At 42.6% G+C, this 27,486-nt stretch overlaps 1 protein-coding gene across 1 annotated transcript in view; it reads left to right on the forward strand.

Moving 5' to 3' along the window:
* The window catches only part of LOC124805491, a 139,741-nt gene that overhangs the window by 81,383 nt on the left and 30,872 nt on the right, over nucleotides 1–27,486 (forward strand). Inside the window, exon 3 of the mRNA XM_047266055.1 lies at nucleotides 5,123–5,269. Within this exon, the coding sequence (XP_047122011.1) occupies nucleotides 5,123–5,269 (147 nt within the window). The remainder of the gene's footprint in view (nucleotides 1–5,122; nucleotides 5,270–27,486) is intronic.

Raw genomic sequence — 27,486 nt, forward strand, 5'->3', positions numbered from 1 at the left:
AATCTACCCCTTTTCCTAGACCTCTCCAGACCTTTTCCTTCACCCTTCTTCCTTCCGCTTCAACCCTTCTCCCTGAAGAAGGAGCCACTAGCTCCAAAAGCTTGCCAATCACAACAGTCTTTTACGTGTGTTTTCTGCTGCCGCTTGGTGAGTAGATCTATTATCTATCCAATTTAATAATAGACCTCTTAATATGGAAAATTTGAAGAGTGCGTCTTTCTAGTTCAGCGATTTTACTCGAAAAGGTACAGTGTCTTCTCTTTTATCAGACAAATGAAAATTACCAGAGTATATATTGTCTTTTTTAATCATTGTGTACACAGATAATAAACCATGCTTATTATCTTTGTCATTTTCAGTTGATGCGCTTCACACGAAAAAATATCAACGTTTCTCACATATTACAGAAAAATATTAAATCATTTTTCAAGTATGTTCACAAGGAAAAATACAACAGGGGATGGCACATAGCCCCCTGGACTGTTTAAGACATTTACATGAAATGTTATGACTTAACATGCCACCTACATTGAACTGGTACAAGTTCATCTCATATATTACATATAATCGCATCAGTTTTCATACATGAGTAGATTGAACTGCAATTGCAGGTTTTATGTTACTTGAGATAGCAAGGTTACATAAATTTTATATTTCATTTAGTGTAAAAGAGCTTTTTGTTCATTGCAGAAAATATTTGTATTATTGCTGTGTTTACTAGCGGTGTATCTTAATGATATGCTGTCAAGGTAAATGTAATCCAGAAAATACCTTGTAGACTTCTTAGGACTACATTTGTCTTTGCTCCCCCATTTATGTTACGGAACTGTCGAAAACCCAGGATTAAAATCACCCCACAGCCTTCAGACTACGTAACCTGACCAAACTAAATTTGTATGTTGCTTTATTTATTTATTTATTTTCCACAAATGTTTGTGGGCTGTGACGTATATATGGCATTGTTTGTAACATTTATGAAAATTAATTGAAAAACATAGTTCTTTAATGAAATTTACAAAATGAATTGAAGATAATCAATTTAGTCTAAGATTTTGCGTAAAAGTTGTTGTACATTTGAAAAATAGTACACTAGTGGTTAAAAATTGGTTTGTTTATAATGTTCTAGATAAACTCGAATTTTGAGTGAAAATAAATGTGAAGTGTGTATTGCAAATTAGTAATGCTTTTTTTGAATTTACAGTCTTCATTCTTAACAAGTTTGTTTGCATGGCCATCCTCTGCAGCAAGCATAGAAATACTTGTTTTGTAAATAAAAACCGCCTTTTCCTGCTGCCACTTATTTATTTATCACAGATGTGTTTTGCCTTTTTCTTGTTCTAAGGCACCATCATTGGGATAATTTGCTGGTCTGGAGGTCACATTACCACTTTATTATTGACATATAAGAACAACTTTGCATTTTGACCTCCTTCACACCGTTCACCATGTTTCTCCTTCTTTTTTTTGGTGTACTATTGTTCTTTTGCCACTCGATATAACTATTTGGTCGGACACTGCTTTTAAAAATGTAAGTATTGCAACTTCATTACGTGTTTCCTCCTAATGGAGTAATGGAGATTGGTGTGCAACGGTGGGAGAAGGAACCAAAGGAAATACAGTTGGTAAATGTGAATTGCGCCAAAGAAATGAGAGAGGAGAGAGCATTGTAGAGATGTGCATATGACATAAATAGTTAGTAACACATACTGTATTCCAGCATAATCCAAGGAAGAGATATAGATGGGAAACCCCAGGAGACATATGTAGGTCACAAGTAGACTACATACTGGAAAGAGAAATATTAGAGAATCAGACGAAGGACAGCAGAAGATACCATGGAGGTGGTGTCAACAACCACCATAACCTAGTTACCATGCTCTGTGAACTAAAGTTCGAAAGATTAAAGATGAAAGAAAGGAAACAGCAGCAGATATCTAAGCTTAAAGATGAGTTTACCCAAAATGAGTACATGTTAAAAAAAAAAAAAAAAAAAATACCAATGAGGATACCAGAGGACGCATGGGGGTAGAACAGAAATGGAATAAAAGAAAGAAATGCATTTTAAACTCAGCAGAAGTGATACCAGGAAAAAGAAATAGGAGAGTAGGAAAGAATGGAGAAATCATGAAGTTGTGAATGTGATAAAGGAAAGACAGTATAAAAACTCAGAGGATGAAAAGGGTACGCAGAAATACAAGAGCTTAAGGAAGAAGATTAACAAAAGATTTTAGGGAAGGTATGGGAAGAAGAAGAGCAATATTGACACTGAAGCAAGTGATAGAGAAACAGCTGAAGAAGGGTGAGAGTACATCCAGAGCATTTGTAGATCTTGAGAAGGCATTTGACAATGTCAACAGGAATGCATTATTCAGTATCCTTTGGAAATCAGTTTTAAAAAGAGAAGATATATATATAACACCTACATGCACGAAATCAGAGTTGTTCACTGTGGTAATAAAGAAGAATCAGCTAGCATTCAAAATGGCATATGACCAGGTTTCTCCATATCCCCACACTTATTTAGTGTGTGCTTCCAAAAGGCAATGAACAGGGTGGGAGCAGCAGTAAGCATAGGAGTAACAATTCATGGAGTAAAGGAAAATATACTGAGATCTGCCTAATTGCATAAAATGGGGACTAACAAAAGAAAGTTGTGAACACAATTGATATGTAGGAAGAATTCCATACCACACATCAAACAAAAGCTCTAGTCTGCAGTTGAAACACAGAGGGCAAGACAGCAGTAAAGTTGAAAAATAAAAGAATCGAGGATGTGAACAAGGTTAATTACCGGGAAGTAAAATCACAAGTGATGGAAGAAGCTATAAGAAGATAGTATGCAGAATTGCCCAGGCCAAGAACGCTTTTAATAAGAAGAAAAACATATTCACTACAAAGAATATAAGCCTTGACATGGAGAAACAAATGTTGAAAGTGTACATGTGGAGCATTGCAACATACAGCAGTAGAGCTTGGATGATAGGAGTGATAGACGAGAGGAGACACTCACACATTCAAAACATGCTACTACAGAAAAATGATGAAAATCAGAGGAAAAAGAGGATCATGAATAAGTTTTCATTAGCACTAGAGACAAAAGATTCCTCATGAAACAACCAAAAAAGAGGAGGGCTCAGCTGATAAGCCATGTGCTCCAACATGATGGTCTGTTGAAATGAATAATGGAGGGAATAGTTGAAAACAGAAATTACAAAATCCAGAGCAGAGTACATTGTATAAATAATGGTGGGTATGAATTGTTCTTCTTACTAAGAGCTGAAATGGAGGGTGGACAGGTGTGAGGAATGGGGAGCTGCTGCCAACTGGCCCGGCCTCGTGGCTGGTGATTAGAGAGTGAGAGAGAATATTGATGCTTTACTGTATTTAATATAGATGAAGTAAGAGCAGTTTTTGTCATTGTAGCAGGTTTGTTGCCAACTTATGTAATTAAATTTAGCTGTCATAATCGTGAATAGCATTAAGCTTTAGGGTTTGGTTGTTGTCTTATGTCTTATTGGTCTTCTAGTCTGTCCTGTGCAAGCCTCTTTATCTCAGCATAACTATTGCAATGTACCTCCATTTAAACCTGCCTATTGTATTTGAGCCATGATCTCCCTCTATAACTTTTACCTTTCTCACTCCCCTCCACTAACAAATTGGCAATTCCTTGCTGTCTCAGGATATGCTCTATCAACCATGCCTTTTTTTAGTCATTCTCTGCTATAAATTTCTTTTTGCCCCTAATTGATTCAATACTTTTTCATTATTTATTTGGTCTACCCAGCTAGTCTTCAGTGTTATTGCATAGTACCAAATTTTAAGAGTTTCTGTGCTCTTCCTGTCTAAACTATTTCATCATCGATGTTCCAGTTTCGTACAAGCTATACTCCGGGAAAATATCTGCACAGCAGACTTACTAACACTTAAATTTATATTTGGTTGTAACAAATTTCTCTTTCAGAAATGTCCTCTTTGCTACATGCTGTTTGCATTTTATATCCTCTACTTTATCACAGACAAACCAGCAAAACTCATCTACTACTTTCACTGTTTCATTTCTTGATAAATTCCCTCAGCATCTCCTGATTTAATTCAACTACATTCCATCATATTTGTTTTACTTTTGTTGATATACATCTTAAAACCTCTTTTCAAGTCACTATCCCTGCCATTCAACTGCTTTGCCCATCCATTGCCGTCCCTAACAGACTTACAATGTCATAGCAAATGTCAAAGTTTTTATTTCTTCTCCTTGAACACATTAATTTTCTTTTCAAATTTTAAGCTGTTCAGTGATAGTTCATTGTTAATACAATATTCATTTCTGAATTTAAGTCTTCTTTAGCTTTTCAAGTATGTAGATGTGATATTGTTCTGCAAAATTAATAAAGTTGTGGAAATGCTATGTATGGAGTAGTGATAAAAACAGCAGCTGAGCAGTAGAAATAAAGTAATGAAGAAGTAATTCCCATAATTGACAGTATGATTAGCTTAGCAGTTGTCATAATTTCTTTTTAGTTTCAGTACTGAAGTAGAATGCAGTGGCTGCATCTGCCTTTTAATATATAACTCATTCTGCACACCTGAAAGCTCCCATTTATGATGGGAAATGTGATGTTTGATATCATGATGAATGAGTATTATAATGAACACTTGCCTGCAATTAATGCTCCAAGTTTGATGCCCTGTAATGCAAATGTATGTTATGAATATGATGATCATCATCCAAGAAACAGGAGGACAGCGTTTTTAGTTTCAATACTGCTGGCAGTGGAGCATTTATTTTCAGTTACTGTTTCAAATATTTTCCAGTTCAAACCAGGAATTTTGAATTAATCCAGCTAATATTTTAATGAACCGGTATGCAGGGTGGTGAACCGTGAGCCATATTAAGGAGGATTGATATTCTACCACACATTCATGAAATGGCAATAGACATAGTAACTTGACACCTTGTGCAGATGCAGTTGTATTTGTGGTTTGTATAACACCGATTGTGTTTATCTGGCTAAATGTATACTTTGTACCACATGGCATGAATTCATTTTTTCTCATTTTACAGCACAAAAGTAAAGTTTCTGATATATCAATTTTAGTGGAAGGGTCCCTTTTTATGTTACAGGCTCGAAATTGATTCTTGTTGGAGCCTTGGTGAAGAAGCAGCTCACTACATCTCTATGCTGCCAGCAATCCATTATATGCATTTCCATACTAATCAGTGTTGTTCAGGAGATATAGGAAAATGCTTTAGATTTCCTCCCGTTCCAAGGTAATGCTAACTATATAATATTATCTCATTTAGGTGAATTTTCTCTGGTGTTTCAGTAGATGGTTGCAAATTCACTTTTGCAATGTGTAGGAGGGTCAGCCCAGATAAATACTGTTCAGCATATGTTTCATGCAACACCCAATATTAGCAGAAAATGCCAGTTTGCTTATTATTACAGACAAAAATTAATGTTACTTTATTTTTATTTTTCTAAGTAGAATTATATGTGCCAGTTTGATGGAGCTGTCCCAGTTAGTTTCTTACAATTTAGGGTCTTAAACTGCACATATAAACACTTCGAGTAGTCAGAACTCCGATAGTGGCTTGAGTGGTGCTCTCGGATTACAGTAGTAGACAGAATGTGTGGCACATGAGGCATGACGAGTCATTTTAGAGGGAGTCTATGACAAATGTTTATGAAGCTCCATTTGACAAATGCTTACCAAGCTTTCAGTGTCTGTTATTGTTATCGACTGATTGCAAGTGAGACTCAGGGCCACAATAGTAATATAGCCAGGTACAGTGTCATGGTTAACCTGGTCACTGAAAATCTCTCTCTCTCTGCTTTGTCTGACAGTTCTCAATATGGTATCTGCCACTGAGTTACTGCTGGAGCTCTGGTCATTCTTTGCTCGTGGCTACAGCGGTATTAATATCTGATTAAACAGTTAATAAGCTTTCCCCACATTAGGGGATTTTAGCGACAGACCATAGATATTTCTGACAGATTCTGGAATGCTTCCAAGCCCTACCTATGGATTAGTGGAGATTTGATCTTCAGGTCCTTAATCCCACTATTTTCAGAACCAGTGATCTGGCTCCTCAGCCATACATGTGCATATTGCTGTGATGGGCTATCTCTAGAAAATCTGTAAGTTTTCATGTGGCTTTCACATGACAGCGTTTTATTTGCTTCAAGGAGTGGACCAGTTATCACATCGGAGTAGTTACATAATTGTATTGTGCAAGACAGTATGAACATTACATGAACAGCAATGTAAAAAATTGTGTATGAAACATTTCCACACTTTATTCCTGCTGTGGACCTATGTGTAATAAAAGATAAGGCATAAAATTTGAAATCAAGTTTCAGGAATGATCTCAGAAATACAGACTTCTGAAAGAAGCAGGAAAGACAGATGTTTGAGTGAGAGTGGCAAGAAAAAGTTGTTTGTATTATTTCCATTATTGTATTACCCTCATCTAAGTTCTGTCCATTGTTTTACTGGTATTATGAGGTATTATTATTATTCGTTACAAATCTCTCAGGGGCTCAGCATTCATTTGCTGCATATGAGCGTGGCAACCCCGGAGTTCCTGAGCTGGGGTCTTGTAAGTGCCACCAGTTCCATGTCACCCTAAACTCTGGGCATGCTTCAGCAACCACTGTCTGGCATGACAGTGGAATGTTGTGTGTCAAGGTAATGGGGAATCTTGGCTTGACTGCCTGGATTGTGAGGATAATGTGCTGTGGGCTGATTTGATGTGTGGCTGTTGAGGTGGAACTGTCATTAGCGGGCAATCTCTGGGGACCCTGCCGCAGCTCAGTCGTATAAGGCTTACTGCGGCACATTGGACTCTGTCTGAGTGTACACTTATTTTCCTAGCTGCTTGTGTGATAAAAATGGAACCCTTGAAGATTTCTCCTTCCAGTGGAAGGGGTTTGCCGCTGGTAGGTACTAACACCCAAGCAAATAAGAGGCACCATGTAGCTAGTCCTGCAGACTCGGGGGTTACACTGAATTTGTCCATGAATAGTAACAGAATGTATGCTGCCAGTCAGTATGTATTTTTAATTGTGAAACAGGAAGAGGGCAGTTTCAAAAAAGTTTTGCCTTTTTATATTCAGAAAGGTTTGGAGGGTGTCACAGGTATACTGAAATCCGTCAAGTGATTGCACAATGGCACACTGTTAGTTGAAACTGCTAGTTCCCAACAAGCAAAAAACCTCTGGAAAGCTAAATGGCTTGGAGAATATGCCCTCGCAACGGAGCTCTGTAACACCTCCAACTACATTAAAGCCGTTATGTCATGTAGAGATCTGGTAGACATTTCTAAAAACAAATTGAAAAATGAGTGGGCGCATGAAGGGATCGTTGATGTGCAGAATATACTGACAAAGGTGGATGGGGATTTGGTAACATCTGACTCCTTCATCCTTACCTTCAATAGCACAAAACTCCCAGTGCATATCAAGTCAGGTTTACTTCACCTAGGAATAAGGCCATATGTCCCCAACGTGGCGCACACCACCTTAGCATGTACGGGTGAAGCCATTTGTGGAAAATGTGGCAAGGCCACCCTGTGGAGTTGGCTGCTCCTCCCCTCCAGAGTGTGAAAATTGTTCTGAGGCTCACCCTGTCTGGAATAGGAATTGCACTGTCTTCCTTGAAGAACAAAAGATACAGGGGAGTAAGACATCAAAATGCATCCCATATGGAGAGGTGAAAAAGGTCTATAAGGCCATGGAGCCTCGCGCATTCACTGCATCATTTTCTTGGGTCCTTAAAAAGCCTATTTTGACAGCCAACACCTTTACACAAATGGAGGTTGCTAGTGTTAGCACTAGTATCTCCGTTTCCTATGTCTTGTCAAGCTGCAGTTGTTTCAGAGCCCATAACACCTCCGAGAACATCATAGAAAGCCAGAGTTACCACCACTGTGGAGGTAACAGTACTTCCAAAGGCAGAGTCTTGTAAAAGAATCCAGCACTGCCTCTGCTGCCGCTGCTGCAGTAGTTCCTGCAAAGCCATCCCAGGCCAAGAAAGCAAATGGGAAGCTTCCGCCACAGGCGAAAGCAGGCAGTAGACCATCAGTCCATGTCTGTCATTCAACTTCATGACTCTCCTTCAGAGCCAATGGATTGTGAAGTCTGCCCGGGGCAACCATCCTGCCCCATGCCTGAAACTCAACCGCTGTGGGCTTTCACCCCAGTGGAAAGACAGAGTGAAAGTACGAACCCCACAGTAAATGGCTCCCATACTATAGTGGAACATGAATGGGTTCAGGACTCATGTGGAGGAACTGGAACTACTGGCACTGGCACAACCCCTGTACTTGTGTTTACAGAAAACACTTCAAAGCTACTGATGCCAAGGGAGGTGTTGCTGTGTTTGTCTACATCTACATCCGTACTCCGGAAGCCACCTGACGGTGTGTGGCGGAGGGTAACTCGAGTACCTCTATCGGTTCTCCCTTCTGTTCCAGTCTCATATTGTTCGTGGAAAGAAGGATTGTCGGTATGCCTCTGTGTGGGCTCTAATCTCTCTGATTTTATCCTCATGGTCTCTTCGCAAGATATACGTAGGAGGGAGCAATATACTGCTTGACTCCTCGGTGAAGGTATGTTCTCGAAACTTCAACAAAAGCCTGTACCGAGCTACTGAGCGTCTCTCCTGCTGAGTCTTCCACTGGAGTTTATCTATCATCTCCGTAACACTTTCGTGATTACTAAATAATCCTGTAACGAAGCGCACTGCTCTCCGTTTGATCTTCTCTCTCTCTCTCTCTCTCTCTCTCTCTCTCTCTCTCTCTCTTTTCTATCAACCCTATCTGGTACTGATCCCACACTGCTGAGCAGTAATCAAGCAGTGGGCGAACAAGCATACTGTAACCTACTTCCTTTGTTTTCGGATTGCATTTCCTTAGGATTCTTCTAATGAATCTCAGTCTGGCATCTGCTTTACCGACGATCAACTTTATATGATCATTCCATTTTAAATCACTCCTAATGTGTACTCCCAGATAAATTATGGAATTAACTTCTTCCAGTTGCTGACCTGCTATATTGTAGCTAAATGATATGGGATCTTTCTTTCTATGTATTCGCAGCACATTACACTTCTCTACATTGAGATTCAATTGCCATTCTCTGCACCATGCGTCAATTTGCTGCAGATCCTCCTGCATTTCAGTGCAATTTTTCATTGTTAAAACCTCTCGATATACCACAGCATCATCCGCAAAAAGCCTCAGTGAATTTCCGATGTCATCCACAAGGTCATTTATGTATATTGTGAATAGCAATGGTCCTACGACACTCCCCTGCGGCACACCTGAAATCACTCTTACTTCGGAAGACTTCTCTCCATTGAGAATGACATGCTGCGTTCTGTTATCTAGGAACTCTTCAATCCAATCACGCAATTGGTCTGATAGTCCATATGCTCTTACCCATATGCTCTTACTTTGCTCATTAAACGACTGGGGAACTGTATCGAACACCTTGCGGAAGTCAAGAAACACGGCATCTATCTGGGAACCCGTGTCTATGACCCTCTGAGTCTCGTGGATGAATAGCACGAGCTGGGTTTCACATGATCATCTTTTCCGAAACCCATGCGGTCTCCTACAGAGTAGATTTCTAGTTTCCAGAAAAGTCATTATACTCAAACATAATAGATGTTCCAAAATTCTACAACTGATCGACGTTAGAGATATAGGTCTATAGTTCTGCACATCTGTTCGACGTCCCCTCGCCCTTTTCCAATCCTTTGGAACGCTACGCTCTTCTAGAGACCTACGGTACACTGCTGCAAGAAGGGGGGAAAGTTCCTTCGTGTACTCTGTGTAAAATCGAACTGGTATCCCATCAGGTCCAGCGGCCTTTCCTCTTTTGAGCGATTTTGATTGTTTCTCTATCCCTCTGTCGTCTATTTCAACAACTACCATTTTGTCATCTGTGCGACAATCTAGAGAAGGAACTACAGTGCAGTCTTCCTCTGTGAAACAGCTTTGGAAAAAGCCATTTAGTATTTCTGCCTTTAGTCTGTCATCCTCTGTTTCAGTACCATTTTGGTCACAGAGTGTCTGGACATTTTGTTTTGATCCACCTACCGCTTTGACATAAGACCAAAATTTCTTAGGATTTTCTGCCAAGTCAGTACATAGAACTTTACTTTCGAATTCATTGAACGCCTCTCGCATAGCCCTCCTCACATTACATTTTGCTTCACGTAATTTTTGTTTGTCTGCAAGGCGTTGGCTATGTTTGTTTGCTGTGAAGTTCCCTTTGCTTCTGCAGCAGTTTTCTAATGCGGTTGTTGTACCACGGTGGCTCTTTTCCATCTCTTACGATCTTGATTGGCACATACTCATCTAACGCATGTTGTACGATTGTTTTGAACTTTGTCCACTGATCCTCAACACTATCTGTACTTAAAACAAAACTTTTTGTGTTGAGCCATCAGGTACTCTGAAATCTGCTTTTTGTCACTTTTGCTAAACAGAGAAATCTTCCTACCTTTTTTAATATTTCTATTTACGGCTGAAATCATTGATGCAGTGACCGCTTTATGATCACTGATTCCCTGTTCTGCGTTAACTGTTTCAAATAGTTCGGGTCTGTTTGTCAGCAGAAGGTCTAATATGTTATCGCCACGAGTCGGTTCTCTGTTTAACTGCTCAAGGTAGTTTTCCGATAAAGCACTTACAAAAATTTCACTGGATTCTTTGTCCCTGCCACCCATTATGAACGTTTGTGTCTCCCAGCCTATATCCAGAAAATTAAAATCTCCACCCAGAACTATAACATGGTGGGGAAATCTGCTCTAAATATTTTCCAAATTATCCTTCAGGTGCTCAGCCACAACAGCTGCTGAGCCAGGGGGCCTATAGAGACATCCAATTACCATGTCTGAGCCTGCTTTAACCATGACCTTCACCCAAATTATTTCACAGTTCGGATCTCCATCAATTTCCTTCGATACTATTTCACTTCTTATCGCTATAAACACGCTTCCCTCTTCACTGTCCAGCCTGTCTCTGCGGTATCTGAGTTTAGAATTTCATTACTGTTTACATCTTGTCAATAACACACAACACTCCTCTACTCTCCCCTTAGTTACTGGCCTACAAGCAGTAGTCGTCGCAGTTCATGCGAGTCAGACAATCACTATCTACTCCCTGTACTTACCTCCACAGGATGCAATAAGACTCTGGGGCTCTTCCAGGCCTTATTGAACAACTGCCCCTTCCATTTCTCCTACTGGGTAATTTCGGTGCCCATAATGACTTATGGAGCTCAAACTGTACCTGTTCCAGGAGTTAGTCTTGGAGAACCTCATGATTTTCTCAGATGCCGTGCATCCTCAACACTGGCAGTCCCACACATTTCTCAGCTGCTACTGAGTCATCCTCAGCCATAGACCTCTCTTTCTTCTCTCCAGCCCTTGCACACTCAGCACAGTGGAGAGAAAATGGTGACCTACATTCCAGTGACCACTTCACACTGTGGATCCACCTACCTGCTGGATAGAGAATTGCTTGAACAGAAACCACCAAAATGGATGATCAGCAGGGCAAAATTGGCACTGTCCAGCCTGTTGGCTACGTTTCAACACTGTGACAGCATCGAGGAATGGGTGGGTCACATCATGCCTTTGACTTACACATACCACAGTCTTCAGGTTATCTTAGGAGGTGACCAGTACGTCGGTGGACAGATGAGTGCTGTTCAGCAACCTGGAACCAGCATGTGGCTCTTCGATGTTTAAATGCTGCTCAACAGCAACCTCACAGTCTGTACGAGTCACAAGAGCCAAGGCTTGACGCATCATGAAGGAGGGCAAGAAAAGCTCATGGCAAGTGTTCCAGTACTCAAACAAACATTCCACTTGTTCTACAGAAGTATGGGAAGCCCTCCGGAGGATTTTCAGTAAACACACTCACTTCCTGATAGCGGCATTGTAGAAACAGGGGTGTCTACTAACAATACCCAGAGACAGCACTCGAACGTTGGCTGATCATTTTGCAAAAACTCCGCCATTTCATCGCTACTGTGAACTGTAGAGAGAGGCAAATTGGACTACAGATCTGACGGTTCTGAGGCCTACAGTTCTCCTTTCTCCATGTGGGAGCTGCAATTTACACTGTCAGAGACTCATGACACTACACCTGGTCACGATCAAATCCAGTACTGCACACTTCAATATTTGCCAGTGGCATCAAAGGTAATCCTCCTTGAATGTTTTAATCTTATATGGCAGACAGGTAACTTTCCCAACTCATGGAGAGAGGCACATTTGATGCCTCGCCTCAAATCAGGAAAGTTGTATAGGAAAGATTATGGAGCGAATGGTTAACCATTGTCTGGTTTCGCTGTTAGAGACCAGACAACTCCTTAGCCACTCTGTGTAGATTCTGGAGATTTCGGTCCATGATCAACAACCTGACCCTGCTAGAGGCGGCTATTCAGCAGTCTTTCATATGTAACTGTCACCGTATTGCCATCTTCTTTGCTATCCGTAAGGGATATAAAATTACTTACAGGCACAGTATTCGCACACAACTGCATCAAAGAAGGGTTTCATGGCCACCTCCTCATCTTGTTATGGTCTTTCCTGTGTCAGCAGTTTTTTAGGACTCGAATTGGTGACACGCTGTCAGGTCAATTTGAGTAGGAGAATGGTGTCTCTCAGGACAATGTTTTGTATTACCCTCTTTTCCATAGCCGTATATAGTATCATGTCCATGTAAGGAGTCCTTTACAGTGCTCCTTATTTATGGATGATTTTGCTGTGTTCTGTTCTCCTCCAGTGTTGCAACAGCGAGCTGTCAGTTGCAACTTACAGTGCAGATGTTAGAAGAGTAGGCTGCAAAGACGGGTTTTCGGTTTTCTGCAGGTAAGTATGAGTGTGTTCATTTTAATCTTTCTCGTTGTAGTTTTAGTTTACCTAAAGCCGGATATAAGCTAAGCCGAAATTTTTGCGAAGAACCTAATGGTGTTCCGAAAGGATAGGGTAAACACGGTTGATGGTGGCTGTGTTTGTTGCTGTCAGAAGTAGTTTAACTTGTCACGAAATTGAAGTAACTATTTCCTGTGAGTTTGTATGGGCAGAGGTCATTGTTGGCAACCAGAATAAAATAATAATCTGATCCTTTTACTGATCTCCCAATTCAGATGATACAATTGCTGAAAGGTTCAAAGAAAACTTGAGTCTGACTTCAAACACGTACCCAACTTCTATGATAATAGTTGGTGGTGACTTTAATTTACCCTCAATATCTTGGCGAAAATACATGTTGAATTCCATAGGTCCGCATAAAATATCGTCCGAAATTGTGCTAAACGTATTCTCTGAAAATTATTTCGAGCAGTTAGTTCATGAGCCCACGCGAATAGTAAATGGTTGTGAACATACACTTGACCTCTTGGCAACAAATAATCCTGAGTTAATAACGAGCATCGAAACCAATTCAGGGATTAGTGAACATAGGGTTGTCATAGTGAGATTCAATACTGTAATCCCCAAATCCTTGAAAAATAAGCAAAAATATATCTATTCAAAAAAGCAGATAAAAATTCACTTGACACCTTCCTGAGAGACAATCTCCACTCATTCCAAATTAATTTAGGCCAGATGTGGCTTAAATTCAAAGAAATAGTATCGGCAGCAATTGAAAGATTTATACAAAATAAATTAAAAAACGACTGAGCTGATGCTCCTCGGTACACACAACGGCTTAGAACACTGTTGCAGAAACAATGAAACAAACATGTCAAATTTAAACAGACACAAAATCCCCAAGATAGGCGATCTTTTGCAGAAGCTCAAAATTTAGCGCGGACTTCAATGCGAGATGCCTATAACAGTTGCCACAGCGAAACTTTGTCTCGAAACCTGGCAGAAAATCAAGAGATTCTGTTCATATGTGAAGTATGTTAGCGTTAAGAAACAATCAATGCCTTCTCTGTGTGATAGCAATGGAGAAACTATCAAAGACAGTGCTGCCAAAGCAGAGTTACTAAACACAGCCTTCCGAAATGCCTTCACAGAAGAATATGAAGTAAATATTCCAGAATTCGAATCGAGATCAGCTGCCAACATGAGTGATGTAGAAGTAAAGTATCCTCGGAGTAGTGAAACAACTTAAATCACTTAATAAAAGCAAGTCTTCTGGTCCAGACTGTATACCAATTAGGTTCCTTTCGGAGTATGCTGATGCATTAGCTCCATACTTAACAATCATATGCAACCATTCGCTCGAAGAAAGATCTGTACCCAAAGACTGGAAAGTTGCACAGGTCACACCAATATTCAAGAAAGGCAGTAGGAATAATCCACTAAATTACAGGCCCATATTGTTAACGTTGATATGCAGCAGGATTTTAGAACATATATTGTGTTCGAACATTATGAATTACCTCGAAGAAAATGGTCTACTGACACACAGTCAACATGGGTTTAGAAAACATTGTTCCTGTAAAACACAACTGGCTCTTTATTCATATGAAGTGTTGAGTGCTATTGACAAGGGATTTTAGATCGATTCCGTATTTCTGGATTTCCGGAAGGCTTCTGACACTGTACCACACAAGCGGCTCGTAATGAAATTGTGTGCTTATGGAATATCGTCTCAGTTATGTGACTGGATTTCTGATTTCCTGTCAGAGAGGTCACAGTTCGTAGTACTTGACGGAAAGTCATTGAGTAAAACAGAAGTGATATCTGGAGTTCCCCAAGGTAATGTTATAGGCCCTTTGATGTTCCTTATCTATATAAACGATTTGGGAGATAATGTGAGCAGCCGCCTTCAGTTGTTTGCAGATGACGCTGTTGTCTATCAACTAATAAATTAATCAGAAGATCAAAACAAATTGCAAAATGATTTTGAAAAAATATCTGAATGATGCGAAAATTGGCAGTTGACCCTACATAACGAAAAGTGTGAGGTCATCCACATGAGTGCTAAAAGTAACTCGTTAAACTTTGGTTACATGATAAATCAGTCTAATCTAAAAACTGTAAATTCAACTAAACAGCTAGGTATTACAAGTACGAACAACTTAAACTAGGAGGAAAACATAGAAAATGTCATGGAGAAGGCTAACCAAAGACTGTGTTTTATTGCAGGACACTTAGAAAATGTAACAGATCTAATAAGGAGACTGCCTACACTACACTTGTCCGTCCTCTTTTAGAATACTTCTGCGCGGTGTGGGATTCTTACCAGATAGGACTGACGGAGTACATGGAAAAAGTTCAAAGAAAGGCAGCACGTTTTGTATTATCGCGAAATATGGGAGAGTGTGTCACAGAAATGATACAGGATTTGGGCTGGACATCATTAAAAGAAAGGCATTTTTCGTTGCGACTGAATCTTCTCACAAAATTCCATTCACCAACTTTCTCCTCCAAATGCGAAAATATTTTGTTGACACCGACTTACATAGGGAGGAAAAATCACCAAGGTAAAATAAGGGAAATCAGAACTCGTATGGAAAGATATAGATGTTAATTCTTTCCGCACGCTACACAAGATTGGAATAATAGAGAATTGTGAAGGTGGTTCGATGAACCCTCTGCCAGGCACTTAAATGTGATTTGCAGAGTATCCATGTAGATGTAGAGGTAGATGTACCTGACTTGCGCATGAGGGACACCATCCTAAATACATTATAGAGACTCGCTGAGGTTTCTGGGCCTCATTTTTTACTCCAAATTGTCATGGTTGCTGCACGTAAGAGACCTGAAAGTCAGATCTCTCAAGGCGCTGAACATCATAAAGTGCTGTAACAATAGGTCTTTGTTACCAGACAGGGCATGTCTCCTCCAGTTTTATAGGGCTTTTGTGTGTTAGCAGAGGACTATAGGTGCACAGTGGATGGATCAGCAAGGCTTTCTAATTTGAAGATCTTTGACGCTGCCCACTATTAGGGAATTGGGCTGGCCACAGATGCTTATAGGACCAGTAGCATACCCACCCTCTGTGCTGAGGCTGAGGAACTGCCACTTACCGTACTGCAGCAGCAGCTCCTCATGGTGCATCAGACCTGTAACTTCCTTGCAGCTTTGACTTCACCAGCACACCATACTGTTGCCCATCTGCGTCTGGAATACCTTTACTCCAATCACCCAAGAGCCACAATGCCATTTGGAATCTGCATGCAGTGTGTGCTAGAATCACTCAGTGTGAAGCAAGTACGACACAAAATCCAGGATTTTAACGGTCTGCCTCCTCGTTGCTGGAGAAGTCCAAAGTAGTTTTAGATTTCAGTGGTACAGGAGAGATTGCACTCCTGCTTCCATTTTTAATCCAGTATTTTATGACGTTTTATCTGAGCACTGCAGCTATGTAGCCATTTTTATGGATGGGTCGAAACAGGGTGACTTGTTTGTTGCTCTGTTGTTTTTCCAGATCGTGCCCTGAAGGTCCGACTTCCACAAGACTGTACTGTCTTTGATGCAGAGTTACATGTGATCTTTTGGGCACTGGAGCAGATGAGACAGTCTTCCAGTGCTAAATTTCTTGTTGTTCTGATCCTATGACTGCACTTCACTCTCTACAGTGTTTGTACCTAGCAGATAAAGTAGTCCTAAATATCCAGTATACTCTCCTCCAACTACAAAAAATGGGGAAGGAAGTGTGTTTCTGTTGGGTACAAGGGCACGTGAGTATTGTGGGGAATGAAAGGGCAGATTTAGCAGCCAAGGAGGCATGTCATGATCCTCTGATATTTCAGGTGGCATCATCAAGTAATCTTGCTGTTGAGCATCAGAGTCTTGCATTGATCGGAGGATGAATGGCTAGAAGTGGCAGACAATAGCCTCTGTCTAGTAAAGACCACAATGCGACTGTGGTGTACTTCCTTCCAGCCATGTAGATGGGACAAGGTTCTCCTCACTCATCTTTATAAAGGCCACAGCCCTATGGCGCTTCGTTTCTTGCTTTGGCAAGAAGACCCTCTAGTGTGTGGTACACAGATCACTGTGCATCAAATTTTATTGGACTGCATTTTATTTTCTGACCAGTGGGCCACTGCTGATTTGCTGATGGATCTGCAATCTATTTAAGGTGATGTTCAAACAAATGTAGTTAGAGTTTTCAATTCTTGTGAATTGTCCAAGATTTTAGAGAGATGGTTAACAGGGTGACTGGCTCACCCATATTTTACATAAGCAGTCAGCCAGTTACATTTTTCTGTGCCTTCATTTTAACTACTTTGTCATTTTACTTGTGTTTTAGTCTACTGTATAGCATCTTTCATTCTTTCCCATTGTCTTAGCATGTATGAGCTCATTTTAGTTATTTTATCCACATTCATTTCTTTAAATGTGTGCAAAGACCGCTGATAACCTTGCCGTTGAGTGCTCTTCAGCAACACACACACACACACACACACACACACACACACACACACAAATGTTTCGATGACTTAAAGTGTGAGTGTGGGTTATACTGATTTATTCCCCCAAACTTCAAACGTTAGAAACAAAATGAGTCACAGTTAAAAGAAAGTTGGCTTGACTACCATGATGATCAGAAAATATGTCTTGCCTCTACCAAGGCTGAGTCAAGAGGCTGTAAAAGTACTTTTTCAACTGTTCTTGTTTCACTTAACAATATTCAATGACACAATAAGCACAGAGCGGCATAAAAACTCCATGGTTCTTCCTCCAAAAGATCTATGAATTGTCCAACAAGCACTTGTTGGTGCTGTTCGACCGCCGCATCTACCTTCTTCCCGCGACTGGATTTTAAACCTGCACACACAGACATGTGACGCGCAGTAGGTAGGATTCTACCATCCCACACTCGTATCTAGAATATTGTGTGTTCGAGATGGTAGAAGACTGAGTGGTTCTAGAATTTACACACACACACATCACTGCAAAGGATCAAGAATGCCCTCTTGCTAGTATATTCAATATCCACAGTTCTCAGGGGCATGCCGATGATTCTGAATCAGAGCCATATGACTAGAATTTCACCTTTTGCAATCCATTTTTCACCCATTTCATGCTGTTTTTCTTTTGTGAAATATACAGAATGTTTTGCAATTCCTATTCTAGGCTTCAATGGGTTACTAGATTAAGTTTTGATAAGGAAGCCATGTCCGGAAATGTATCATTTGGATGTAAGTAATTTTGAAGATCAAATCACTTTCAGATCTTTTGCTATGCAGTATGAACACAAGCAGAAGAGGGATCACTCTAAAATCTTGTTCTTCGTGGTATGAACACAAACGGAAGAGGGCATCATCATCAGCCTCTGATGTAATTAACATAAGATACAAATATTGTCCAGCTGAAAAATAAAATATGGCATTTCAGTCTTTGATCACTATTCTCTATTTTCAATTACCGGTTTCAGGCTAGCTGCCCATCTTCAGATCATATATTGCAGTTACAAAGTAACTTGGCCGTACAGAACAATCGGTTCGCTGTCATAAGTAAGACTTTACTTATGACAGCGATTCGATTGTTCTATATGGACAAGTTACTCTGTAACTGCAATATATGATCTGAAGATGAGCAGCTAGCCCAAACCCGGTAACTGAAAATAAAGAATAGCGATCAAAGACTGAAACGCCATATTTTATTTAATGAACGATCGTGGAATTCCCATTAAGACAATCATGTCTAGTTTTGATCAACTGAAAAATGTCTACAAGAAACTGGTATGTTACCAAGTATTACTGTGGTGCTCCATGGACACAGTGCTCATGATGGTAGAATGAGATGTCCTTCATTACGTACAAGAGAACCCAATGATGAGCACTAGAAACATTGCTTGTGCCATGGGTTTGTGTAGAACACATAGGTCAGAGATCATTGTCTCCACTGTGTCCGTACCTTGCGATTTCACTGGTTTGACCTTCAAACTTATTTTACATCCAAACAATACATTTCCAGACAAGTGTCCCTTATCTAGTATTTATCTACTATGTATACTATACAAAATATAGAAGCTTCTAATAGGAATTTTAAAACACCTTGTACAAGTATGTAGCATAAAAATCGCAGGTGACCTCAACAGTTTCCTATTACCATCTGTACTAACTTGCTCTCAGTGATATGAATGAATTTTAAAATACAAATATGTGCCACAGTAAAATAATGTCTAAAATGCTGCAGTGTACAATGTACTTTTGGCAAGACATAGTAGCACCGGCCTGAAATCAGTTACCTGTGGCCTCTGACCTGTCGGTCAAGCTTTGCAGTCCTGGGGCCTTGGATAAATTCCAGAAACCCACACCTGTTTAAACCACACACGAAGGGACCGGGCCACCAGGTGGATCTGGGAGACTAGATCTGATGAGCAGGTTCTGCACGTTAATGGGAAACAATGGGCTGGAGATTGGCAGGCTGAATCTAACAAAAGTATTCACAGAAGAGGTTCCCAGTTCTGGCCCATCGCAGAAATCCGCTTGTGTGAGGCTAACTAATTGATTGTAAGACCCAATGGTTTCATTTCATTTATGTAGTGTGCTTACTCGTGATTTAGTAAAGATTTAGTAATTTTGTAACTCTGCATTTCTGGTAGCGAGAAGCATACAACACAAAGCAAGTGGGACGCACAGTTTGAAATAGTAAAAGCTTTCACTCCAACCTGCCTGCCTACTCCGAGGGGCTCATGGTTTGTTCATGAGTGCCTGCATAGCACACGTGGGGCTCCCAGCTATTGCAGCCTGTTCTTCCTTCCTGGGCTGCTTTTCCTTCACCGTGCCCCTCCCTTCTCATCCTCGCTCGTTCCCCGCTGCACCCTCCTTCCTCTCTCTGTTTTCTTATTTATGTCAACCTGGCTATCCACCTGGTTCCCTACATTCCTTGCACTTTTGTTCTTCTGGTCTGTTCTCTCTCACTCCTTTTTTTAAGCATTTTTGGTCCCCCCTTGGCATTTGACCTCCACTTCTAAATTTTTTTGTCTTTAGTGTGAGCCAGTTGGGGAAGAGCTCTCTCCCTAGAGTCTGTGCTGTAGGTTGCTCTCCCCTCTTCACTTCCTCTCTTTACTTCCCCTCTTGCTTCTCCACTGTAGCCTCCGTCCACCCCTCTAGGTCATTAGCACATGTAGACAGTCCATGTGATTGGGCTGTTACGTACCCATCTGGCTAGACCCTCGACAACACACAGTTTGCACTACTTATACCAGAGCTGTTGCGTCCCCATTATGCCAAGGAGTGGTTGTTTGTCATTACGGAGCACTAGAACTCCCAGCAATGGCCGCTGTGCCTGACGGCCCTTGCTTTGGCTGGGTGGCACCCAGTTGGAGAGCCCCTGGTCAGAGTGGGTGGTGTCAGACCAGATGCTTGGCACATGAAGCTTATCAGCTGCAAATATCTGGCTGTTCTCAAACAGCAGAAGGGTTGTAAAGACAACTGCACTGATACTGGTGCCTTTATTCTGGCTTTTGAGGGAGATACCCTCCTGGAGAAGGTCAGGGTTATGTGGTACCGATGTGGCATGGAGCCATGCATTCCACCACCCATGAGGTGCATTCGGTTTTTGCATTTTAGGCATATGTCTTTCCACTGTATGGCAGACCCTCTGTGTGATGACTGTGCACACCCATTCAATGAGGGAAGCCCCTGTGTTCAGCCACCTGCTTGTGTAAATTGTCGTGACTGCCACTCTCCAAAGTCTCCAGATTTCCCAGCTTACAAGAAAGAAAAGAAGATCTAAGAGTACAAGTCCATTGATCATTTTTCATATACTGAGAGTTGTCAGAAATTGACTGAGTCCACCCTGTGTTGATGTCCTCTACTTTTGTGTCTGTTACATTCTTTCTCCCTTCCACCTCTTCCTTACCGTGGTCCTTTCCCCCTCTCCTCTCCCTATCTTCCGCACTTCCCCTTTCCATTTCCTCCCCTTCCTCCCTGCGGCTCCCGTTCCTTCCCATCAAGGAACCACTCCTCCTCCTCCTCATTTTCAGCCAGAGATGAAATGCTCTTCTCTGGCCCCACTGTTCTAAACATAGGAAGCCTACAATCTTTGGTCAGTCGAGGAACCCACACTCCGCCCCAAAGCTGCATGCTTCCTGTTCAATCAGGACATTATTGCAGTCTGTTCCTTTACTGATAACACTAATCCCTCCGAGGAAGAGGAAGAAGAAGCACAAGTCCAAGGACGAGGCTTCCTCGGCATCCTGTGGAGCTTGAATCCCCCTACTCACTCTGAATCAAACCCAGATTTTATGGATGTCATCTCATCCTTGTCAATGATGATCACTGAACCTATGACGTGACCTCCCCTCAGCTTGTTTCTGTGTAACATGGACTCTCACCACACGATAATCAAGTGGAATTGCAATGGGTATTACTATCACCTGCTGAAATACAACAACTTGTTTCCTCTTATTCTGCATTCTGTTTTCCTATTCAAGAAATGCACTTCTGTGATGACCACTATTCAATGTTTCATAGTTATTGGGCATTCTGTTGGAACTGTGCCAGCCCCAAGACAGTACCTGGACTGGTCTGCACTTCGGTTTGCACCAATGTCATTAGTGCCTGGCTCCCCCTTTGTGCTGACCTGGAAGCAATAGCAGTACAAATGCAAACGACCCCAGCAATCACCATCTGCAACATTTACCTCCCTACAGGTAGGCCACTTCCTTACATTGAACTGCCTACGTTAGTGCAGCAACTCTCACCCCTGTACCTCCTCCTTGGGGACTTCAGCGTACACCAGCCTCTGTGGGAGAGTGCCTCTTCGATGAGTAGGGGTCTTCTAATTGTGATTATTACACACTTCAATTTGTGTCTCCTACGCACTTCAGTGCTGCTCATGGCACCTTTTCTGCCATAAATCTCACAATCTCCTCCCCTGCTCTTGTGGCTTCACTGCACTGGTCACGACATGATGATCTTCGTGACAGTGACCACTCTGTCATTCTCCTCCTGCCATCAGGCAGACAGGCCCTTCATTGAGCATTCTGCAGAGCCAGTCGGCCTTTATATACATCTGCTGTGCACTTCAACACCTCTCTCATGGATTGCATTTATGCAGTCATGCAAGACTCTCTGACACTATTCTTCATGCTGCTGGCATTGCTATCCCCTATCAATAGGTTCCCCTCATTGTCGACCAGTGCTGTGGTGGACCAAGGACATAGCAATTACCATCCAGGACCACCAAGGATACTGCAACAATTTTAAACGACACTCTTCACAGACTAACCTTTTAAGTGTCTCCATGCTAAGGCTTGCTAACTTATTAAGCATGGTAAAAAGGAATTCTGGGAGCACTATCTTTCTTCCCTGTGAACATATGCTTCTTCATACCTGGATTGGTCCAAGCTCCATAGCCTTCTGGGCTACCAGTGACAATCAATCGTTCTGGGTCTTATCCTCCAAGGTGCACTGTGTGCTGATCTATCGGTCCTTGCAGAACACCTAGCGACACACTTTGGGGCAGCATCTGCGTCCTCTTCCTGTTCTGCTACCTTTCTCCGGCAGAAACGACAATTTGTAGAAGCCCCTCCCCTCTGTTTCAACCCATGCCAAACTGAAGCCTATAATGAACCCTTTACTGAATTGGAATTCTTGCAGTCTCGTACCTCTTCACAGTACTCGGTGCGAGGCCCAGATTACACTCACTCTACTCAGGGTCTTCAACCACATTTGGCTCTTGCAATGGCAAGACAGCATAGTTATCACCATACTTAAGCCCGGGAAGAACCCAATGTCTCTCGACAGCTACCGACAGGTTAGCCTGACCAATTTCCTTCGTAAACTGCTCAAGAGGCTGGTTAGATTTAGATTATGTTGGATACTTGAATCTCTGGGCCTTTTGTCCCTATATCACTGTGGTTCCTGAGAAGGACGATGTACAACTGACCATTTACTTATATCGGAAATTGCAATCTGACAGGCTTTTGCCAAATGCTGACACCGTGTCTGACCACCTTTGACATACGAGGCATATGACATGGCTTAGTGCCATTACATTTTAATTAGTCTCCATGACTGGGGCTTTTGCAGCCTCCTTCCAAATTTTATCCATGTGTTTTTGTCGCACTGGCCCTTCGGAGCTCGAGTTGGTACTTCACTCGGCACCCTTCCGATCCAGGAGAATGGCATTCCACAGGGTTCTGTGTTAAGTGTCACAGTCTATCAATGGGCTTTGTAACCCCTGTTGGGTCTCTGGTTATGCTGTTGTTGTGTGCTGAAAATTTTTGCGTCTGGTGCAGCTTCCACTCAGTAGCACCTGCTGAATGCCAGCTCCAAGATGCCATCCAGTGGGCCTCTGCATGGGCCCTATCCCATGGCTTCCAGTTTTCTCCCTCCAAAATGCAGGTTATGTATTTTTGCCATCAACCCACAGTACACACCAATCCAGAACTTTATTTAGGCAACCTGTGCCTGGATAGTGTAGCACAGTCCCATTTCTTGGCCATTATTTTTGATAAAACGCTAATGTGGCGACCCCTTATTCGCCACCTGAAGACTACCTGCATGGGGAAGCTTAATGCTTTTGCCTTCTATCCTACACATCTTAGCGTGCAGACCGAGCTACTCTTCTCCATCTTTACTGCACTCTGGTTTTGTCCAGACCAGATTACGATTGTCAGGCTTACGGCGTAGTGACTGCTTCTACTTAGAAACTATTTGAGCCTGTTCATCATTATGGGGGGCATGTGGCTATTGATGCCTTTTGCTCTAGTTCTCTTGGCAGTCTCCTCTCAGATGTGGTATTCCCCCTCTACAAATAGGATGGAGCCAACTTTTGGGTTCTTACACAATTACCATTCAACAATTCCATGTACCCCTTCCTCTTTGCCCATGAAGGATGTCTCCCTCCCGATACCCGCCCTCGAGTGGGATTGCCAGTTTGAATGAGTCTCACTTCCCTCTGTTGGGATCTCCACTCACTGGACTGTGCACCATGTATTTCCTCCTGCAGCCCCACCACCCCACATCCTCCTCTTCGATGATGCCTATACGATGGATTAGGACCCACCTATTCCAGTGTCCTAAGGTCTCTGTTCCCCATCCAATATTCCAGTGTCTTGTATGTTCTGGCCTTGAAGAGTTCCAGGGTGCTGCCATCTTCTATGCCGATTGCTTTAAAATGATAGATAAGACAGGATATGCTTTTACATCTCCTACTGGGATGAAACACCATTTACTGCCAGCATCATGTAGTGTGTTCAGAGCAGAGCTGATAGCCATTAGCAGAACACTCCATTTTGTTACTCATGCCTACCTCCACAGTGTTTTATTATGTACTGACTCAATGAGCAGTCTGTGGACTATTGACCAATGCTACTCTCATCACCCTTTTGTCTCTGTAATCCATGATCACCTCTCTGGCATTGGCTCAGTTGTCTTTCTCTGGATCCCAAGTCATGTGGGCATCCCAAGGAATGAACTGGCTGACCGTTTGGCTGGAGAGGCAGATACTTGACCCATTTTCTTTCATGATTCCCAGTGCAGATATGCAGAAGATCTCTCTTTGCCCACAAGTGGAGTGACATTTGGTGTGCTATTGCTCACAGTAATAAATTCTGCACAGTCAAGGAGACTGACTGGAGCCAGACTGATGGAACCCCATATATTGGTGGAATGTCCCCTTCTTTTCTCCCTTCGTCATTAATATTAGAAGATGATTCATGGATGGTAGAAGTGGTCATTAGTTTCCTCCATGAAAGTGGTTTTTATTTTTAGTTATAAGGTTTTGCTTTACTCCTGGAGCAGGGCAGGGTGGTTGTGATTGGGACCTCTCATCGCATTTTGTGGGTCTAAGAGCCATGACCACTTCCCCTTGCACAGACCACTCTTTTATCCTTCTGTTTTTCCAATTTTTAGATTTGACCTACCCCTTTGTGCCTTCTACTGTGTGTGTTTTTAGCTTCCTCATTTTATAGTTTGACCCCTCTGACTGGATCCGTCCACTTTTAGCGGACACCTCTATCTTAAGGAAGTAATTTTTGAATCGCCAGTTAGTCCCAAAGCCCCCTCAATCAATAAGATCTGCTGTCTGTTGATAGATAGATATAGACAATTAAAAAACCAGATACCAATTGCATCAAGTATCTTGGACAGTGTAGCTGCAAGCAGGCTGGACTGTATCGTTGGCGTCAGTATAGAGATGGGATTAGTGATCATGATGTCATCAAAGCGAATATGGTTATGAAGGTTAATAAAGCAGTCAAGAGGGTTAAGAGAGTATTTCTGCTAGAAAGAGCAGATAAGCAATTGTTAGCATAAATAATAATTAATTGAAACTCTCAGCTGCCAACAGGTGTTTTTGATATACACTCCTGGAAATTGAAATAAGAACACCGTGAATTCATTGTCCCAGGAAGGGGAAACTTTATTGACACATTCCTGCTTGCAGCTACACTGTCCAAGATACTTGATGCAATTGGTATCTGGTTTTTTAATTGTCTATATCTATCTATCAACAGACAGCAGATCTTATTGATTGAGGGGGCTTTGGGACTAACTGACAGAACCACAGGCACATAGACACAGGCAACAGAGCATGCACAATGTCGGCACTAGTACAGTGTATATCCACCTTTCGCAGCAATGCAGGCTGCTATTCTCCCATGGAGACGATCGTAGAGATGCTGGATGTAGTCCTGTGGAACGGCTTGCCATGCCATTTCCACCTGGCGCCTCAGTTGGACCAGCGTTCGTGCTGGACGTGCAGACCGTGTGAGACGACGCTTCATCCACTCCCAAACATGCTCAATGGGAGACAGATCCGGAGATCTTGCTGGCCAGGGTAGTTGACTTACACCTTCTAGAGCACGTTGGGTGGCACGGGATACATGCGGACGTGCATTGTCCTGTTGGAACAGCAAGTTCCCTTGCCGGTCTAGGAATGGTAGAACGATGGGTTCGATGACGGTTTGGATGTACCGTGCACCATCCAGTGTCCCCTCGACGATCACCAGTGGTGTACGGCCATTGTAGGAGATCGCTCCCCACACCATGATGCCGGGTGTTGGCCCTGTGTGCCTCGGTCGTATGCAGTCCTGATTGTGGCGCTCACCTGCACGGCGCCAAACACGCATACGACCATCATTGGCACCAAGGCAGAAGCGACTCTCATCGCTGAAGACGACACGTCTCCATTCGTCCCTCCATTCACGCCTGTCGCGACACCACTGGAGGCGGGCTGCACGATGTTGGGGCGTGAGCGGAAGACGGCCTAACGGTGTGCGGGACCGTAGCCCAGCTTCATGGAGACGGTTGCGAATGGTTCTCGCCGATACCCCAGGAGCAACAGTGTCCCTAATTTGCTGGGAAGTGGCGGTGCGGTCCCCTACGGCACTGCGTAGGATCCTACGGTCTTGGCGTGCATCCGTGCGTCGCTGCGGTCCGGTCCCAGGTCGACGGGCACGTGCACCTTCCGCCGACCACTGGCGACTACATCGATGTACTGTGGAGACCTCACGCCCCACGTGTTGAGCAATTCGGCGGTACGTCCACCCGGCCTCCCGCATGCCCACTATACGCCCTCGCTCAAAGTCCGTCAACTGCACATACGGTTCACGTCCACTCTGTCGCGGCATGCTACCAGTGTTAAAGACTGCGATGGAGCTCCATATGCCACGGCAAACTGGATGACACTGACGGCGGCGGTGCACAAATGCTGCGCAGCTAGCGCCATTCGACGGCCAACACCGCGGTTCCTGGTGTGTCCGCTGTGCCGTGCGTGTGATCATTGCTTGTACAGCCCTCTCGCAGCGTGCGGAGCAAGTATGGTGGGTCTGACACACCGTTGTCAATGTGTTCTTTTTTCCATTTCCAGGAGTGTACCTCGATGGGGCAGTTGAAAATGCATGTCTCGACCGGGACTTGAACCCGGGATCTCCTGCTTACATGGCAGACGCTCTATCCATCTGAGCCACTGAGGACACAGATAAATAGCGCGACTGCAGTAATGAGTGGGTGGCTAAATATCTATTAGGTAAATTACGTACGTATGTAGATTGTGGACAGTTGGGAATGTGGGTCTCACAGGAAGCATGCAAGGGATAAGTCCCTGCAGTCGCGCTGTTCATCTATGTCTTCAGTGGCTCAGATGGACAGTGTGTCTGCCATGTAAGCAGGAGATCCCGGGTTCGAGTCCCGGCCAGGGCACACATTTTCAACTGTCCCCATCGAGGTATATCAAAAAAACCTGTCTGCAGCTAATGGTTTCAATTAATTATCATTTATTCTAGAGAAGCTGCACGGTCATCAATGGCTTTTGTTCTTTCAAGAACAGTTACTATATTCATATACAACTGTTAGCATCTCACTTGGACATTGAACTGGAATCATATAGTTCCTAAATTATGGCCTTAGAGAAATTGTGTGCAAAGTTTAAACAGATTGTAAATTGTGCTCTGGACAATTATGTGTCTAGTAAGTGGATTAAGGACGAAGAAGACTCATTGTGGTTTAATAACAAAATTTGGAAAATGCTGAGGAAGCAAAGGCCGTTGCACTCTCAGTTCAAAGGAGGATTCACAAATGACAACAGTATGAAGGATAG

The sequence above is a fragment of the Schistocerca piceifrons genome, chromosome 7 (genome assembly GCF_021461385.2).
Source record: "Schistocerca piceifrons isolate TAMUIC-IGC-003096 chromosome 7, iqSchPice1.1, whole genome shotgun sequence".
In the NCBI taxonomy this organism is placed as follows: Eukaryota; Metazoa; Arthropoda; class Insecta; order Orthoptera; family Acrididae; genus Schistocerca; species Schistocerca piceifrons.